The sequence below is a fragment of the Medicago sativa genome, chromosome 7 (genome assembly GCF_051527215.1).
Source record: "Medicago sativa cultivar Bolivia chromosome 7, Bolivia_mono, whole genome shotgun sequence".
In the NCBI taxonomy this organism is placed as follows: Eukaryota; Viridiplantae; Streptophyta; class Magnoliopsida; order Fabales; family Fabaceae; genus Medicago; species Medicago sativa.
Window position 1 is genome coordinate 93,073,086 of NC_140755.1, and position 18,190 is coordinate 93,091,275.

General features: G+C 32.6%; 3 protein-coding genes and 1 non-coding gene across 5 annotated transcripts; 1 reads left to right on the forward strand and 3 right to left on the reverse strand.

Annotated features, from left to right (window-relative positions):
• Window positions 1–337: 337 nt before the first annotated feature.
• TRNAC-GCA (transfer RNA cysteine (anticodon GCA)) lies at window positions 338–409 on the reverse strand. Its single transcript has one exon. It is a non-coding gene; the product is annotated as a tRNA-Cys (tRNA).
• Window positions 410–1,171: 762 nt separating this feature from the next.
• On the forward strand, window positions 1,172–8,973 carry LOC146910380 (short-chain dehydrogenase TIC 32 B, chloroplastic-like). Of its 2 annotated transcripts, none has more exons than XM_085723123.1 (8): window positions 1,172–1,556; window positions 5,884–6,115; window positions 6,737–6,816; window positions 7,178–7,334; window positions 7,434–7,512; window positions 7,711–7,795; window positions 8,456–8,502; window positions 8,638–8,973. In XM_085723123.1, the coding sequence occupies exons 1-8, from the start codon at window positions 1,436–1,438 to the stop codon at window positions 8,809–8,811; spliced, it is 975 nt and encodes a 324-aa protein (XP_085579249.1). In that variant the 5' UTR covers window positions 1,172–1,435; the 3' UTR covers window positions 8,812–8,973. The 2 variants fall into 2 exon arrangements, with proteins under 2 accessions (XP_085579249.1, XP_085579250.1); XM_085723124.1 differs by having other exon boundaries at window positions 7,711–7,799; window positions 8,638–8,868.
• Window positions 8,974–11,261: 2,288 nt separating this feature from the next.
• LOC146910381 (uncharacterized) lies at window positions 11,262–12,071 on the reverse strand. Its single transcript, XM_085723128.1, has one exon. It carries the CDS (start codon window positions 11,928–11,930, stop codon window positions 11,577–11,579), a length of 354 nt encoding a protein of 117 aa, XP_085579254.1. The 5' UTR covers window positions 11,931–12,071; the 3' UTR covers window positions 11,262–11,576.
• Window positions 12,072–12,636: 565 nt separating this feature from the next.
• LOC146910382 (UNC93-like protein 3) lies at window positions 12,637–17,526 on the reverse strand. The gene is made up of 10 exons (XM_085723127.1): window positions 17,040–17,526; window positions 16,807–16,970; window positions 15,045–15,108; window positions 14,841–14,954; window positions 14,682–14,726; window positions 14,315–14,577; window positions 13,950–14,040; window positions 13,622–13,734; window positions 13,383–13,506; window positions 12,637–13,174 (listed from the first exon to the last, which is right to left on the reverse strand). Exons 1-10 carry the CDS (start codon window positions 17,202–17,204, stop codon window positions 12,983–12,985), a joined length of 1,335 nt encoding a protein of 444 aa, XP_085579253.1. The 5' UTR covers window positions 17,205–17,526; the 3' UTR covers window positions 12,637–12,982.
• Window positions 17,527–18,190: the final 664 nt, after the last annotated feature.

Sequence of the window (18,190 nt, forward strand, 5' to 3'; positions counted from 1 at the left end):
CATGGAAGAGTAGCTCCGAGAAGACTCACAACTGCATTGGTTAGTTGAAAGGAAATTGACAACGAGTATACTTACTCATATGAAAAGACATAGCCAAAATACGAAGTTATGGCTTATGGGAAATTTAATTGGTGAACTATTTGTCTGGTGGGCAGTGGGCACACAAGTACTTCCTACTTAGTATCAATCAACTACAAGCCATTAAGATTCAGTTGGCCTATCTGTATTAATTAGGTTCTGTATGATCGCTAATCGTTTAATTAGATGAACTAAATTTGGAGAGACAGGACAAAATAAGAAAAAAATACGAAAGGGGTGGACAAAATGATAAAAAAAAAGGGCCCAACCGGGTTCGAACCGGTGACCTCTTGATCTGCAGTCAAATGCTCTACCACTGAGCTATGGACCCGTTGTTGAATAGTTTATGCACATAAATAACTACTAATTATTTTCATCGTGCCCTTGGATTTCTATTGCGGTGTTGCACTGTTGCCCATCCAGCTGCTATCGTAGTTCCTTTTTGGGTTTCACTAATTAAAAATTGAAGAACAACAATTCCAGCTGCTATCGTAGTTCCTTTTTGTGTTTCACTAATTAAAAATTGAAGAACAACAATAGGGTGATAAATATGATTAAATAATTTTTTAAAAATATTACTAAGGTGATAAAATGTAAAATATGATTTGTTTTAAGGTGAAGTGGTGAACCAACCCAATTCCTAGAAATATTTCTCCCTTTAAAATTATCTAAAACCCAATAGAAACCTCTCACAAGATGAACACTCACAAAGAAACAATCTACCTATTGTTTGTCAACCTCACAGTTCATAAGTCGTCGATATGAGTAAACAACTTCTTTCATCTTCTTTTTTAAAGTGTTTCTTTCATCTTCTTTTTTTTTTTCCTTAAAAAAAAGATATTTATTTTTCAAAAAATAACAACTTTGATTTAAATAGCTTCTCATAAAAAATCATTTTAAATATTTCATCTTTTTTTTCTGAAAGAAAATATTTCATCTTTTTGCTAAGTCTAATTTTGGATAATAATGAAATTAATTCAATGTATGGGTTGTGCATTAAATGTACATGATCCAAATTGGAGCTAAAGGAAATTTACAACCTGGCAACCTTCAATAGCTCAACCTCCCAAAACTGCTAAAATTTATGTTTTACCTTTCCTTATACTTACCTCAATCAAGTTACATTTATGTTCTTCATTTCCTTACTTACCTAATCAAGTACTTGGTCCCATATATTCTACCGCTTATACCTTCCTACGCCCCCACCTCAAATCTATCCTATTCTCTAACTTTTTGTTTTCTTTCTAATTTCTCAAACATACTATATATATTCTTATTCATATATAGTGGTTACTCTGTGTGTCACAACTCAGAGAGGAAAGGCTACCATACCAAATTTTAGGGCTAACTTTGTACAATGGTGGGTGTAATATCGTTGATAACAGGGATGGCTGGTCCAAGTGGGTTTGGATCAGCTTCAACTGCAGAGCAGGTTACTGAAGGAATTGATGCTAGCAACCTTACCGCAATTATCACAGGTAGTGTTACAGATTTGAATCTCCCTATAGATCACTTTCATCATTTGAATTTATATATACATGCTATCAATTAAATCTGGCTCAAATGTAAGAAACGATTCAATATATCTATAGTAAGTTTTTTTGGTCAACCACATAATCTTTTTGGTCAACCATATCTATCGTAAGTTTATGCATATTTTTAAAATTTATTACGTGACCATATTAACGTATTATGAGCAATTTTTTGTTGTTGTGAATTCTGAAGTTAGTACAAATCATTTTCTTCTTTCTTTTCAAAGTTATTGGTCACTATTTTTCTTCTTCTTCTTTCTTTTCATCACTCTCTCAAGACATTTATAGGGTGTTTGGATGTCCACAAATCATTTTAATTTGGTTTTAGTCTTTCATGAAGTAGTACAAAGGATGATATGTTAGATTTGAATAATGTGTAATGGACATCTCAACAGATATATATTTGAAAATTTGAGATGTCGAAATATCTTGTTGTATATTTTTAAGAAGGCTTCACCTAAAAAGCCCCTGTTAAATTCACGGCCGACTCAAAGATAACACCATTAAAACCCTCACTTTAGGTCTATTAGCAAAAAAAAAATTATATTAAATTTCATAAATAAAAATACCTCGTATGAAGACAAAATAAATTCATATATAATAAAATTTGTTTTAGATCTCACTTATATTTGAAGATTAGTAGACCGTCCGGATCGGAATTGATAAAATTTTAGAAGATCATTATCTCACTAACCTTTATTACTTGTTTGGTCAAGACTTTGGCTTCCGCAACAAGAAAAATTTAGTATGGCAAGACACTTTTTTCAAAGGAAAGCAAAGTAATTTTGCATGAGTATCTATATATTTTTTTGAGAGGAATGAGTATCTATATTTGAACACTCATAAGTTTTTGATACATATTCAACATTACTATATTTTATCTTTATTTTTCTCTTTCTTTTTATCATATTATTAACCATGATTTTTTGTCATTTTATACATTTGTGATATTGTGGTTGGTCAATGTCACCCAAATATTTCCCATGAATTTCGCCTATCACCTCATTAAGTAAAAGTTCATTGACTAAGCTACCGGACAAAAATATGGTTGAACAAAAGTATTTTATTCTTTATCCAATTACTTCCAAAAGATGAACGTTTCATTTACGAACATCATATATACAATTAAAAAAACTAATTTACTCTGTTGTGAGGTAAAACATATATCGTTGACTTTTAAAAGTAATAAAAGTATGTGTGTGTCTATATATATATATATATATATATATATATATATATATATATATTAAAATATTAAAAATAAGAATCTACTTTGATTATCATAAAAAGGTAAAGGGTCTTGTTAACCAGTGCCCCAGGGGCACTGGTTAAGGAAGCCAAAAGAGAAAATTTTAAATAAAAAACATACTTTTTCAGCTTTTAATGCACTGATTACACATCTCTCAATGCAAATCCTACTATATTTGACCCTTAACCAGTGCCCCGGCACTGGTTAACATTTTCCAAAGGTAAATGAGACTAATATTTTAATTTTTCTTTAAATGAAAAATAGAGTTACAAGGAAAGAGCAGAAAAATACAAAATTTGGATGTCTCAACTCTCAAGAATAATCAATTGCCTTTATGATGTACAGTACTTACACTTTGGAGTATTGTTACAATGCGCCCCACTTTATAGTCCCAAATGCAAGACAAGACAACACGAGATATATGGCACAAGTTTGAGCATGTCGTATAGGAAAGATATGTTCACATGTGACATGAAACAAAATAATAAAAACTAGTACTGTACTAAGAATTTGGAAAATTAATTGTTTGATTTGAGTTTATTTATGAGACAACTTATTTGACAATCGAAATATACAAAGAAAAGTAGGTATTGACATAAATATAAAAGCAAAAGAGAGAAAAAACAAAAAGATAATGTGAGTATGAGATAAAAAGTTATTATAAAATGGTTGTATAAATATCATTAATTTCTCTTCATAATATACAACAATGCTCTTTATTTTATTTATGTGTTTCCACTTATTTCCACTTACAAAACAAACATATTATTTCCACTTATTTTATAGGCTTAATTAGACTTTTCGTCCCCTAAATAAATTCTTTGTTTTCATTTTGGTCCTATAACTCCTAAAATCAACGTTTTGGTCCTTCAACTTTTAAATCAGTTTTCAAAAACATCCTTTCCGTCAAATAAATCACTGTTCCGTCAAACATCCGTTAATTATTTTTTTTTTTAATAAAAACATACAAAAAAAAAACCCATATTCCACCACCTGCTTCTCACTCACGTAAAAAAACTCTTCTTCTCTCTCACAAACACCACCACCACCACCTACTTCCAGCCACCACCACCAGATTCAGCCACCGCCACCATCATCCTCCTCATCGCTGCCACAACCACCACCACCACCAAATCACAATGGGTTTGACAGAACCAAAAATCCTCTGAACATACCCATCTTCACAACCCAACAACAACTAAGAATCTCATATCCAAATTCAAGCTCAAAGAATCTCTTCATCGTTCATCTTCTTTGTTTCTCTTCTTCACTTCTCCATCCGAATTCAATGCATACACTTTCAATTTCAACAGCTCTTCTCCATAGTTCACAAACCCCATCGGATCCCAATCTCACCATGTCAAAATTGCAATCACAAAACCAAACACTAAAAAACGAAATTGAAAGCTTTTGTTGCATAATCGATTCCCAATTTTGATGAAAAGAAAACCCTTTTACTTGGTTCTACTCCACAAAATGAATTTATATAAAAAAAATAAAAAAAAAATATAATGGGTGAGAAGCGATATTGACGCAGAGAGAAGAGTGAGAATTTGGATTTGTGCATGGTGAAGGAAATGGTAACTACTAGCCTATCTTCCATCACCGTTTCAAATCTTCGGTTTCAAATCTTCGATTCCATGGCGCCGCCAACGGCAGTAGTTGAAGGCGGAGACGCTGATGCAGCACCGCAAGGAAGACAACAAGCCGGTGGTGGATTTAGCTTAACCAGAATCATTCGTATGGTTGTTTCCTGGTATTTCGCTTCTAAAATCTTCTCGCCTCTAAAAAAATCACCTAACAATCTGAGTTCAGAAATTGTAGATTTTGTAGGAAAGAAGGAAAATAGATGAGAATAGAAGTGTGATTTTTATAATTAGTTTCTGGATTTTTTTATGTAAATGATGAAGATGATGTTGATGTTGAAAATGATGAAGAAGATTTGTGAGGAAAAAAAAAAAAAATGATGAAGAAGAGGAAGGAAGAAGATGAAGAAATGGAAAATTAATTCGCTGTTGTTGACTCACCGTAAGATAAAATAGACATGCGTAATCCAATGGTCCTCTTTTAAAATAAAAATCAAACGGTTTAAATTAATATAATTAATAGGATCTATGGTGGACCACTTTTAATGTTGGTCCACCATAGATATTTGAGGTTAAAGTTAACAGCGCGGGACCATATTGACTGACGGAGCAAAAACAAAGGGACCAAAACGTTGATTTTAGAACTTATGGGACTAAAATGAAAACAACAAATTAGTTAGGGGATCAAAAATTCAATTAAGCCTATTTTATATTTTTAAAGACATTCACAAAAACAACTTTTTTGTTTTAATTGTTTATTGAACAACACTTGAAAGACAAAAATAAAGTGATGTAAATAAATAAACATAAATGATATTTATATAATTATTTAAAAAGGCAGACCAAACCGAAGCGGAGAATGCATACATGTCCTATTCAGGTAGCACTTGGGTGACATTGTGGTTGGTGACACTGGTGACATTGGTCAACCACAATGTTATAAGTATCATACTTAAAGTCAACAAATTTTCAGTTTTGTTGGAGAGAATACAATCGAATGGAGAAAGTGGTCATTTTAGGTTGATAATTGTACACGATGTTTTGCTAAATCACTTAGATCTCAATTTGGAATGAATCAATCTTACAAATGTCTTCATCAACCCATGTTTGTTCTTAGCTACTTCAATCTATGTCATCGACACAACACGCTACCTTTTGTGTTTATTAGTGAGTTAGAAGTTCCCAGTAAGTTAGAAGTTCCACCTCAGATATAAAAAAATAGACGTTGGACTACATATAAATGAGAAAATTCATATATATGTCTAATGTTTTAAAGTTTTGAGTGAAACATTTGTGTCTAATTCACTTGAATGATTGCCTAGTTTAATACGATAACTCACTCAAATGTTTTAAGACTCTCTCATGAGTCCCAACACTTGGTAACATAAATTATTGTTCTGTTTTACTAAATACTAAAAAAAAAAAAAAATTAATGCAGGAGGAGCAAGTGGTATAGGGTTGGAGACAACAAGAGTGTTGGCTCTTAGGAAGGTCCATGTTATCATTGCTGCAAGAAACATTGAATCTGCAGAGGAAGCCAAACAAAAAATAACACAGGAAAACAAATGTGCACGAGTGGACATAATGAAACTTGACCTATGCTCAACAAAGTCTGTCCGATCATTCGTGGACAACTTCATTGCTCTTGATCTTCCTCTCAACATCTTAATGTTTGTTTCTATAACTCTTTTTATTTATTTATTTATTTAGTAAACTACTACTTTATTTATTTCAAACCATAAATTTATATATCTGGTCACCAAAAAAAAACCATAAATTTATATATCTAAGATGAGTACAAAATAAAATAAAATAAATAATCTCAACTATTAATGAGAAAATCATACTGTCTGCATTAGCGCAACTCAATTGATAGAAACAATGCATTCAAATGTTCATGTGAGCTTAACTCAGTTGGTAGAGACAATTCATAATATATATACAAGGTCTGCAGTTCGAACCCCGAACACTATAAAAACAAAAAAAAAAAAGACAATGCATTCAAATTTATTCTGATAAATTTCTAGGTACTAGACTACTTGACAAAATTAAAATAAAATAAATCAATAGTCGATATTTCAATTTTGAACACACCATTAAACTTGTGTGCATGTAAATGTCATATCATACCGGTTATTGATTTATTCATAAATTATTGATATTGTTGATTTTATACTCTGAAGTGAGTTACATTTTTTAGAAGATGAATATCATCTGACTTAATATATTTCAATGTTTTGGTACTTTACATTTGAATTTGACAATTAAGTTTTGGATTGAAATATTGGCAGAAACAATGCTGGAATAATGTTCTGCCCCTTCAAACTCTCAGAGGAGGGAATTGAGATGCAATTTGCAACAAACCATCTTGGTAATGTCTCATTTATCATTCACAACATTATTTTGTTAAAAAATGTTTTATGGACACCCACTTTTTCTTACATTTGCAGCACTTAGTCAACGACGTGCAAAAATATGATTAATTCAGTTGAGTAGATGGTTAATTCAATTCATGTTGAAAATTGTGATTCATTAAACTATTTGAATTAACCACATATTCAACTGAATTAACAACATTTTTAAATGTGATTAACCAAGTGTTGTGGTGGTGTATAAAGTGAGTGTCCATTAATCATTAGTGTATTGTGCTGGACCTTGCTGTATAGTAAGTTTTAGTTTTGTACCCTATTACTTAATTGTTACCTCTATCTAATCCCTTTTTAACTTCTTAGGCCATTTCCTCTTGACAAGTCTTCTTCTTGACAAAATGAAACAAACTGCAAAAGCAACTGGAATAGAGGGGAGGATCATAAATCTATCATCAATTGCTCATAGATACACTTACTTTAGAAAGGGAATTAGATTTGAGATCATCAATGATAAAAAAGGGTACTTTTGCTTTGATTAATTCTTATTGACTAAAGTTAATTTCTTGCTTCATATGGTTATATTAAATTTTTGTGTTGCTAATTGCTATAACTTTATCAGTTATTCTAGCAAGAAGGCCTATGGACAGTCCAAGTTAGCCAACATATTACATGCAAATGAACTCTCTCGTCGCCTGCAGGTAACCCAACTAGTGCTTCTTTGACCTTATATTATTATAGCATAAGTATATAAATGAGAGATATGGATATTTTAAGAAATTGTTAGTAATTAATTTTGGGAAAAGAAGGACCCTCTAGTGATAATAACAATCATATCCTAACTAGTGGACTAGTTATGGAGCATGCATATTAATTTGGTGTGTCACATTTGTCAACAGGAAGAGGGAGTGAATATCACAGCCAACTCTGTCCACCCAGGAGTGATAATGACTCCTCTCATGAGATATTCTTCTTACACAATGCGTATGTTAATTCTCCTTAAACACAAAAGACAAATATAACATTGCTATTATTAGTTACCTTTTGTCTAATGCTACTCTATGATTTCATTCACAATGATATATATACTTTGTGTTAAGTAATATGGCTCCAAATGCAAGTTAAATCTAATCCAATTGCATTGGATTAAATTAGATTTTGTGTGTGGTTATAAATCAAGGAAAATTTGTGGTCTAACAAAATTAAGATTTTTTTTCTTCACTGTCTAAAATGCTCACCGGTATCTTGTTGTGGATGGAATCAAATTCTAGCCACCAACTTAACCTTCTATCTCATAAATGCTCACTAATATTTTATTTTTTTGCCAATGCTCACTAAAATATTTATCTTGACACAGAGATGTTACTTATAATAAATAAACATAAGTTATATGGTAATTGTATATATGTATTTTTTTTAAAGAGAAAATTGGATAAAAGTATTAAAAATATAGAAATATGATTGCTAAATGAATTCATAAAAAAAAAAGTTATGTATGTATTCATGTATTGAACTAGTTTGATTTGTTTATAAAATTGGAATCGAATTCAATTTAATCCATTAACCCTCAATGTTTTTAGCTTATAATCTACATTTGAATTTATATTGGATCAGATTGATTTATATACTCGATTGTTTATGCAGACTTGTTGAAGATCTTCAGCTTTTACATATGGAAGAACGTTCCACAGGCATTTTATCTAACTTAATTCTTTTAGGATTCCTATACTGATGCAAAATGTCACATTTGATAGGTCCAAAAACCCAAAGAAACATGTAATCACTCATATATATATATATTTTTTTTGGGTGCTTTTAATTTGCAGGGAGCTGCCACGACATGTTATGTTGCACTCCACCCAAGCTTGAAAGGTGTAACTGGGAAGTACTTTGTGGATTGCAATGAATTCAAGCCAAGTGCATATGCAAAAAATAAACAGTTAGCAAAGAAACTTTGGGATTTCAGCAACAAATTGATCAATTCAATTTCAAAAGCTTGATTGACCACACTTTGCTGTTTGGTTCACCACTTTATCATAACTTATTATTATATGTCATACTGTGTTATATACTATGCTTGCCCGTTTATTTACGGTTAAAGTTATTGTTCTATGAGGATGTTTCCAAACACGTGTGTTATTGTGATGTGGAATTTCTGATCATATTTATTTTACTTTTTAGTATAGCATTTCTGTCTGAAAAGTCAATAATCGATTTAAGAATAGACTAATTAGAGGACCAATCTCACAGCAAAACTTCGTATGGACTGACCTAACACATAAATTATTGACACCTTAAAAATTCAACCAAGATGCCGAAAAAAACACACTCCTAGGTCTAAAGCCAACGTTCACCAACCCAACCCTAGAGGTTTCTATTATTGGGGCAATAGTCACTTTGGTCGTTGAATGTGTAGCAAGTAGTCAAAATAGTCCTTCAATGTATCAAAATTCCAAAATAGTCCCTGATTGTCCACTTTGTTAGTCAAAATAGTCCCTAACGCTTAAATAACCTCTTAATACTCACAATAACTCTTTTGATATAAGGACTAAAGTGACCATAACTAAGTACGTATAAGGACTAATATGACAATAAATAAGTCTATTAAAAGACCAATATGACAATATTAACGAAATATTTTAGGCTTAATTACACTTTTGGCCCCCTAAGTATCCAAAAGTTGTGATTTTGACCCCCTAAAAAAAATAACTCTTTTCAGACCCCTTAAGTTTACTTTCTGTTGCAATTTTGACCCCCTAGCCCAATTTTGATCTAGTCAACGCTGACGTGGACGCATTTTTGTATTTTTTTAAATATTTTTTATTTATTTTGTAATTAAAAAAATAAAAAATATTTTTTTTTTAATTTTTGTAATAAAAAAACAAAAAAATTGTAATTAATTTTTTTTATTTGTATTAAAAAACAAAATAAATTATTTTTTATAATTAAAAAACAAAAAAAAATTAAAATTATTTATTCCTAACACAAAAATCCCAGTAGCATCATCTGTTCCACCAGGTGCTTTAACACAAACATCCTAGAAAATCTTCTTATGATCAGCTCCATCGCAGCCTCACACTCTCGCCGACGCCGTCATTCAGTCTCGTCGTCACAAACATAACCGCAATAAATCAAGATAACCACTGAATATCAAAGCTCAAACTATCTTTGAATTGAATCACACTTATTTGTAAATCAATTAAATCATCATTGAGCTTTTACAAGCTTCTCATAATTTGATTTAGATGAGTAATAAATAAGCTATTTGAAGGACAATACGGTGCCGACAGTGAAGTTTGCGACAGCGAGTTGTGTGAGGATGTATGTGGAGAGGAAGAGGGAGATCGCTGCGGTGGGGGCAATCAACGATGGCGGCGGCAGAGCCGGTGACCTCGGGTTGGTGTTTCTTCTTGAGAGTAGTTTCGTCAACAGAGGGGATTTGTTGTTCAACTTCGAATTCAGTGGCTGGTGCGTCAATAACTGGACCTGGAGCCATGGTTTTTGAGATTGAGGATTTGACTCGGTGATTGAGCATTGTGTCTGTGTGTGAAGTGATGAGTACATAAGATGGATTAGACAGAGAAAAGAGATGGTGAGAGAGCACGGAAGGAAGCAACGGAGTAATCGGAGGCGTTTGGGTTACGATTACGACGGCGGCTTTTGTTACGGTGGTTGGAAGGGGAGGATGGTGTTCGGGTGGATGCGACGTGGGAGAGGACGGAGGCCATGGTGAAGAGAAGGAGAGGGGCGATGGAGGAGGATTGGAGGAGGGAGGAGGTGGTGGAAGTGAAGAAAAAAAAAGCCAGGCATTTTCCATTTTCCATTTTTTTTAAAATTTTTCCTTCATAAAAGCCAGCTTGGCATTAAAGTTTAATAAAAGAAAAAGTCCACGTGGCACCTCATTCAGCGTTGAACAAGTCAAAATTGGCTTGGAGGGCCAAAATTGCAACCAAAAGTAAACTTAGGGGGCCTGAAAAGAGTTGTTTTTTTAGGGGGCCAAAATCACAACTTTTGGATACTTAGGGGGCCAAAAGTGTAATTAAGCCAATATTTTAATATCAAGGACTATATTGTCTAACAAAGTGCACAATCAGGGACTGTTTTGCTATTTCGATACATTGAGGTGACTATTATGACTACTCGTCACTCATTCAAGAACCAAATTGACTATTTCCTTATAGAGTAATGATATTTTGACATCCATTTGATGACAACTTTGTTGACAACCTTGTTTTTCTCACTTCTTATTGGTCAAAAACAATGGAGAGAGAAAAAGGAAGAGAGAGAATAACAACATCATGTGAGTATGAGAGAGAAAGTTGTCCAAAAGTTGTCAAAAAATTGTTATCAAAATATCATTTCTCTTCCTTATATTATTACTATACAAATGAGAATGGCCAACGATGGAGTAGTTCAAACTTTAAAGAGAATAGAACACATAAAAGAGGGATTTCAGCAATGAGAACTTTGAAAACCACTTTATAATTTTGTAATCTATTTACAATATTACATAAATTTCATTGATTGGATTTACAAAGGCCAATGATACCCATGTTGACATAATCAACTAGTTTAGGGAAAATTCTCAGTTTCATTAATTTTGCAACAAAATTTCAGTGAATTGGATTCCGAAGCTCACTGAGACTAAGATATGTAGCTCCGAGATGGAAAACATATTGTCTTGACAAAAAGTGTGTTAGACACACACTAACACAATTCTGATACATGTAGGTTATATTCAATCACTTTCATTTTCTCTGGTCAATCATGCTCCCACAAACAATCCCACAGCTCTCACCACACAAGTAGAAGCTGCTACAATCAACGCAGCAAAGATTGGTGGAACAATTAGATCAAGCTTAGACTTCACAAACAAATGAGAAGGAAAACATAGAATCTCTCCAGGAACATCCAATGGCATTCTAATGAACCCATCATTTCTACACTTCTGAGAGAACGAAGAGGAAGGAGATATGGCTGAAACAAACGTCACCTGCGGCGCAATTGACGCTACTGCCACCGTTAAGGTTAATAGTGCTATCCAAGTGGTTGCATAGGTAAGTATAGGCCACGGTGTTGTGAAGTGTAAACGGAAGAAGTTAGAGAGCCATAAAGACATTGTGAGGAGATGAATAAAATGTTTAGTTGTTGGTGTTTTTTGTGGTGTGTATTTATGTTGTTAAAAACTGGTCTGAAATAGGTGCGAAACTACCTAATCTAACTACTTTTGAGTTTTTGAGGGTGTTGGTGATTTTGGTATGGAAAATTGGATACAAAAGGACCAATGGGATATTTAAGTGGAGCACGACTTTGATAATCATATTGATGGCTTTGTTGACCAAGTTTTGTGGGGTGGAATTTCGGGCGTGATTTATGGGTGGGTTTGGTTTGGTTAGTTGTTGTTAATTTAGACTTAAGAGTAAGAGCTACTCCACACCATTAATTAAAAATTTCAAAGTATCCTATACGTGCAAACATGTTAAATGCTAATTGGTGGAATGATTCTATTTTTTATATATAAAAAATGGGTATTCACATCTTGCAACTATTAAGATTTTTGTCGTTCGAGTCAGGTAGAATCACAAAATCTTTTTTAAAAAAATTGAAAGATGAATTCAAACTTAAAACCTCAAGTTAAACTGAAAAAGATTTAAATTTTCTCATCCAAAAGAAAGTTTTGGATAGCAAAGTGGGTGTTTTGACATTACGGTTCATAAACTTATAATTTTAAATGTTTGTAAGAACTTTGAGCCTTGTAAATTAGGATAATTCTTTTAGTAAACATGTAGTTTTGATGGATAGAATACCCTTAAGGCAAAATAACTAAATATAAAAAGTTACTTATATGAAATGATTAACGGTCGAATACCACAACTAAGAAAATTTAGAGCATCGAAATGTTCACTTATAAAACTACAACTTACTTTTTTCGGTCTTTAACTATTAACGAAAAGTCAAATGTAGTTAGTTCAAAGTCGCACCAAATACATTTCACATTTTACTTGTATATTTATGAATGAAGACAGTAAAAAAATTGTCACAATTTTGACACCTCATTCAACGTGAAATGTGACCATAAAATAAAGACATGGATGAAATTGGATGTTTTCTATTGAGGGCAGATATGCATATGAAAATCTAGCATGTTTGAAGTTGCAGCAACATTGAAATTCACTCACTAGTGGAGGATGATGATGGTGTTTTCCCCACCTTGAAAGTCAACCATAGAAAACTACATAATGACAAACATAGGGAAACCAACATGATCACGACGAATGTATGGAACGAGATGTGAGGTGCCAAAAAGAACACCATAGCAATCGTAGCACTTTGCCATATCTTCAACTGTGCAAAAGCCCCTTCCTACACCACAAAGTAACATAAACTTCACATAAAAGATAGGTCAATGCATATTTGAAATTAATGTGAGTTTGATGAAATCACGAATACACCGTAACTTTGTTGAAAGTTTTTAAAGCGTAGTTTTTGCCAAAACCATAATGGCTCTATGTAAGTCAGTGTTAATTGGACATGATTAGAGTTTTGTAAAGTAATAATAGCATTTGTATACCGTGTCATGCTTAAATAGCATTGCTAGCAAAACACTGAGTTGTGTTGCTAAAATCCCATCACCAATGCCCAATAGAGCAGCCATAAAGATTATATATGAAGTACCAAGCAATCCTTTAGCTATGCTGCATTAGGAGTGGCAATGAGTACTATATGTCAAATGAAATTACACAAAGGAAAATAAATGATATTATATCCATAAACTTTAACTAAACATTACAAAAGGAATACTACTCTGACCTGAAATCTAGCAGAAGTAAGATTAGTACAATCGCCTGACCAAAAGCACCAACAGAGACTATTGACGTTGTAGATTTGAGACCAGAGGTGAGACGGCCAGCAGTCAGAGAACACTGCAATATTTAAGAATTAAGAGTTTAAATTTGATACATTGTCGTTATTAAAAGTTTCATACTGCCAAAAAAAATTATCAATCGTACATGTGACTTTAGAAATGATTACTATGATTAATGTCAACAAAGTTTTTAAAAGAGAAGCATGAAGCAATCAAGTAAGTTTTGAACTACCACAAAGGGCAAGGTTTTGCAATTCTGCATTGCATACTTACTATTCCATCAAAAGCCCCATAAGCTGCCATTACAATACCAACACCAGAAACTCCAATTGCAGGAGTTACAACATACTTGGTAAATTCCGCCCTATAAAAAAGTGTTTCATTACCAAATAGTTATGAAGAACTCACGCATACATCAGACACAACATTGACACGTAGACGATAACAATAATTTGAAAAAATAAAAGTAATTGAATGTAACCACATGCGTAGTGTACATACTAGACACACATTCAATATGAAATGTTTGTGGTACATAGCCGAATCGTACAAACTAGACAAAAATAAATGACACCAGTACAGTAGTTATTAATAATAGATTGTTAAGACAAATGCTTTTATGGTTCATAAGAAATTACCATACAAATGCTGCTTGTAGACCTGAATATGCAATAAGAGGTATGATCAACACCAAATTTGCATCAGAGAATGAGCTCTTGAGTGATCTACATAGAGACTTCAGGGATGATGATTCACTTGCATCAACATCAGTACCTAAATTTTTGTATTCTCTTGTTTTATTGCTACTCCTTTTACGAAGAAAGCACATTAGTATTGCACCAAAGGTCATAACAGAAAGGAATACAACAAACAATAAGGTTGTGCCTTTGATACTTCCCACCTGTATGATAAACACCAACAATTCTTAATTTCTAACAAGATCGGATTAAGCAAATAGATGATTATAAGAATATTGGCAAAATGTGAAGATTAACCACCACATACTTGATTTTTTCTGAGTAGAGCAAATGTAATAAGATTTCCAATAACCTACAAAACATGTATTAGAAAGAAAAGAAAATCAATTTTTTGACTTCTAAAATAAACAGTTTTCATTCAAAGAAACAAAAAACAATGTCTTGAGTGAAAATATAATTTGATGACCTGATGGAGTGCAAATAGAGCCCAGAATTCTCCATTGAAGTCGCCAATTATTGCGCCTTCGTGGAGATTGTTATCGGCGGCATAACTGCGAGCTGTGGAAGTTAAATATGTTCCCTGACAGATCAAACTAAGATGAATTAAGAAATGGAAGACTAATGGCAATTTGAAGGAACTATGGAACATTAACATGTTACATGTAAACACCTGTCCAACCCATAATATAGAAGCACAAAACCCGAGATACAAAGAGGCCGGAACCAGTGTATACCTGCATGGTAAAGGATCGATGTGCATAGTAAGTTAGTGTTAATTAGACATTAAAATCATGAAGTAAAACATAAGTTATGCTTATGCATAAAACATAACTATGAAAAGGGCATGAACATGATGGTCAACCTTTAAACTAAAAAGTATGAGGTTGATTTTGTCGTCCCTATAGTTGTTACTGACTTGGGATATGGTTTCTCTTGGGGATAAATACCAATATCATCTATGTTGCACATATAATTCAACAAGAATTAATCAAACTGTGAAATAAGGAGCATATGTTGCACCAAAATATATTCAACTAATTATCTTATGTTATAACCCACATGGGTTTGTATGGTGGTGTAGGCTTTTGAGATATTGAAGTGTGCTTCTCTCAAATTCTCTCCATGCCAATTTTTTAGGACTAGGCTATTGAGAACTTGTTGTAACTTTAAATGGGGCCCATTGGTGGACGGTGGCACCAGTCCCGTCATTGGATTATATACTGAATTTTGTTTTTAAAATCTTATGTTACTCTTCTCGAAATGCTTTCCCGGTTTCCACCATATATTTTTTTATAAAGGGTACTCAAAACCTATTACAATGAAATAAATTAATACACTTTAAAGACAAGAGAGTGAATTAGTCCATGACAACAAAAAGACAAAGGTTTTGTCTGTATCCTTCCTACAAATGAATCAAGACCGGGACATGTTTAACATGGTTCACCACCTCCTAAATGTTTGGCCACACCACTTTTCCATTTTGCGTTCCAATCAAATACACAAAATCTTTATGAGTCAAATTAAGTGAGACACTTTCTATACATTTTTTCCTCTACAGAACTAATCATAAAGAAGAAAACTGCGAACCACTTTGGCACCCCAACAGAAGCATTACAATTCAACAATTCCAAAATCAATTTCCAAATTTCCTTGGTCTTTACACAATTAAAAAACAAATGATTTATTGTTTCAATTTCATTAAAGCACAAAACACAATATTCTTGATGGGAATGTATTGATCTCTCAATTGAAATCCTTTTAAAGTTTTTTAATGAGCCTTTTTGAGCAATGTTATTTATCAAGAAAGATTTTATCAAGAAATTGTCCTGAAATTAATGTTAGCCAATAAAATCTCAGCCTGGCCGGAAATCATGGGGTGGTGGGTGTTATATATATTTTTTTTATGAAACTTTAATAAATAAGATTAAAATCTAAGGGTGATTATTCTGCCATGTCATTCTTGAATTCATCAAGAAAATCCATTCTTGATATCTAACATTTTCCTTTTTTAATTGTTAAACCTTAACCATCAAACATGAGAGGGAGAGAAAATGAGAAATAAACGTAAAGAAATGAACATTGTTGATGGATATCATTTACCAAACCTCTTCTCCATAAATGATGTTTACGTTCTATTAAATATCCAAAATAACCCCATGGAAAAAATCCAAAATTTTCCATATGGTATTGAGAAACAAACTTCTTTCTTCTACCAAGGCCACAATTAAAAAAGTCATGATTAAGATTAACCGACAATGGATTGGTTCAAGTGGTCATGACTTCGATTCCTGGATCATGTGTATGGAGAAAATTCGGTTGAGAGAGGAGAATTCTTTTCGACAGAGATTAGTCATTAATAAGTGGCAGTGAAAACTTTGTACCGCTATCATGGTAAAAAAAAAAAAAAACCATATGTTGCATGCAGTTCTTACCAACTAGGCTTTAAATTTGCAGCAACGTAAAACCAATAACCAGATGTTCCAATAATCAAAGCATTCTTGGATCCGAGAATCCGGACCACCAAAGAAGCAAACACAGAGAAAAATGTGAAAGACAAATACAATATTCCTAGTGAAGTTGTACCCAAGTTCTCCTCCTGAAAAAATAATGAATAACTCAAAAACCATCACAATCAAATTTACTAATAAAAAAAAAAAAAACTGACAGTGTTGAGAGTGCTTTGTAAATTTTGAGAAGCTCCATAAGCTAGAAATATCAATAGAAACGCTATGCTCAAAATATGAACATCTCTTGTGTGATTCTTAGGTAGTTGAAGTTCAAGCTGTGATTCTTTGTTGCTGGGAATAGTTACACACTTTGTTGTTTCCATTTATTATCTATCTATAAACTCAATATAACACAGGAGAGTGTCATGGTTACTATTTTTTTTTTTTTTTTTGCTTACGTGACAACTAATGAACAATTGTGTTTTGTGTATCTTGAAGTTGAAGGAAAGAATATTGTTGTCATGCTTTCAACTAGGCACCTTCTAAAGATGAATACCAGTACAATTTTAATGTGAATTTCTGTAATAGATATATGTGTCCTTTTGTCGTGTCTAACGATTATAATTAATCGATTGGGTAAATTTTTGTTCTCTAGAAACTTTTGTATAAACAATTTGGTGGCTCGTGAGCTTGTTATTGAGCTACAATGGTTTTTAATGAGATGAGTATTCTTAACAGGTAATGCGTTGTTGGTGTAAAATAATTTTACACTCACAACCAATAAAAAATCGTGATATTGTCACACTAACTCATTTTGTAACTGTAATTTAATTATAAGAGTTTAAAACTATACACTAATCAGTGTAAAGTTATTTTACACATGCATCTAACAATTATCTAACAATTGTATATTAAAAATATATAATAAATACCAAATATAATTGCATTTCATTGAACATAAATGTATAAAAACTACTTTACGACGCTGCACACCTCATTTCCTTTGTAATTAATAATGTGTTGAATATCGTCGAAATATCAATAAATAAGTGGATACGGCTAAACATAAGGGCATGTATTGGGGATAACTATGGCGTGAGTTTTTTTTTTTCTTTTCGAACTCACGCCATAGTTTGTCTTCTCATAAACTCTAAATATAAATGTCCTCGTAAGCTTAGCTCAGCTGTTAGGGACAATGCATAAATATATGCAAGGTCCAGAGTTCAAACTCCGGTCACCGCAAAAAAAAACTCTAAATATAAATGTCATTAAAAAAAGAGGAAACTAATTGCAACAATCATATTTGAAAATTTATAAATTTTATAGTCGTTTAACACTTTATTTTATTTATATTTCTCTTCTTATCATA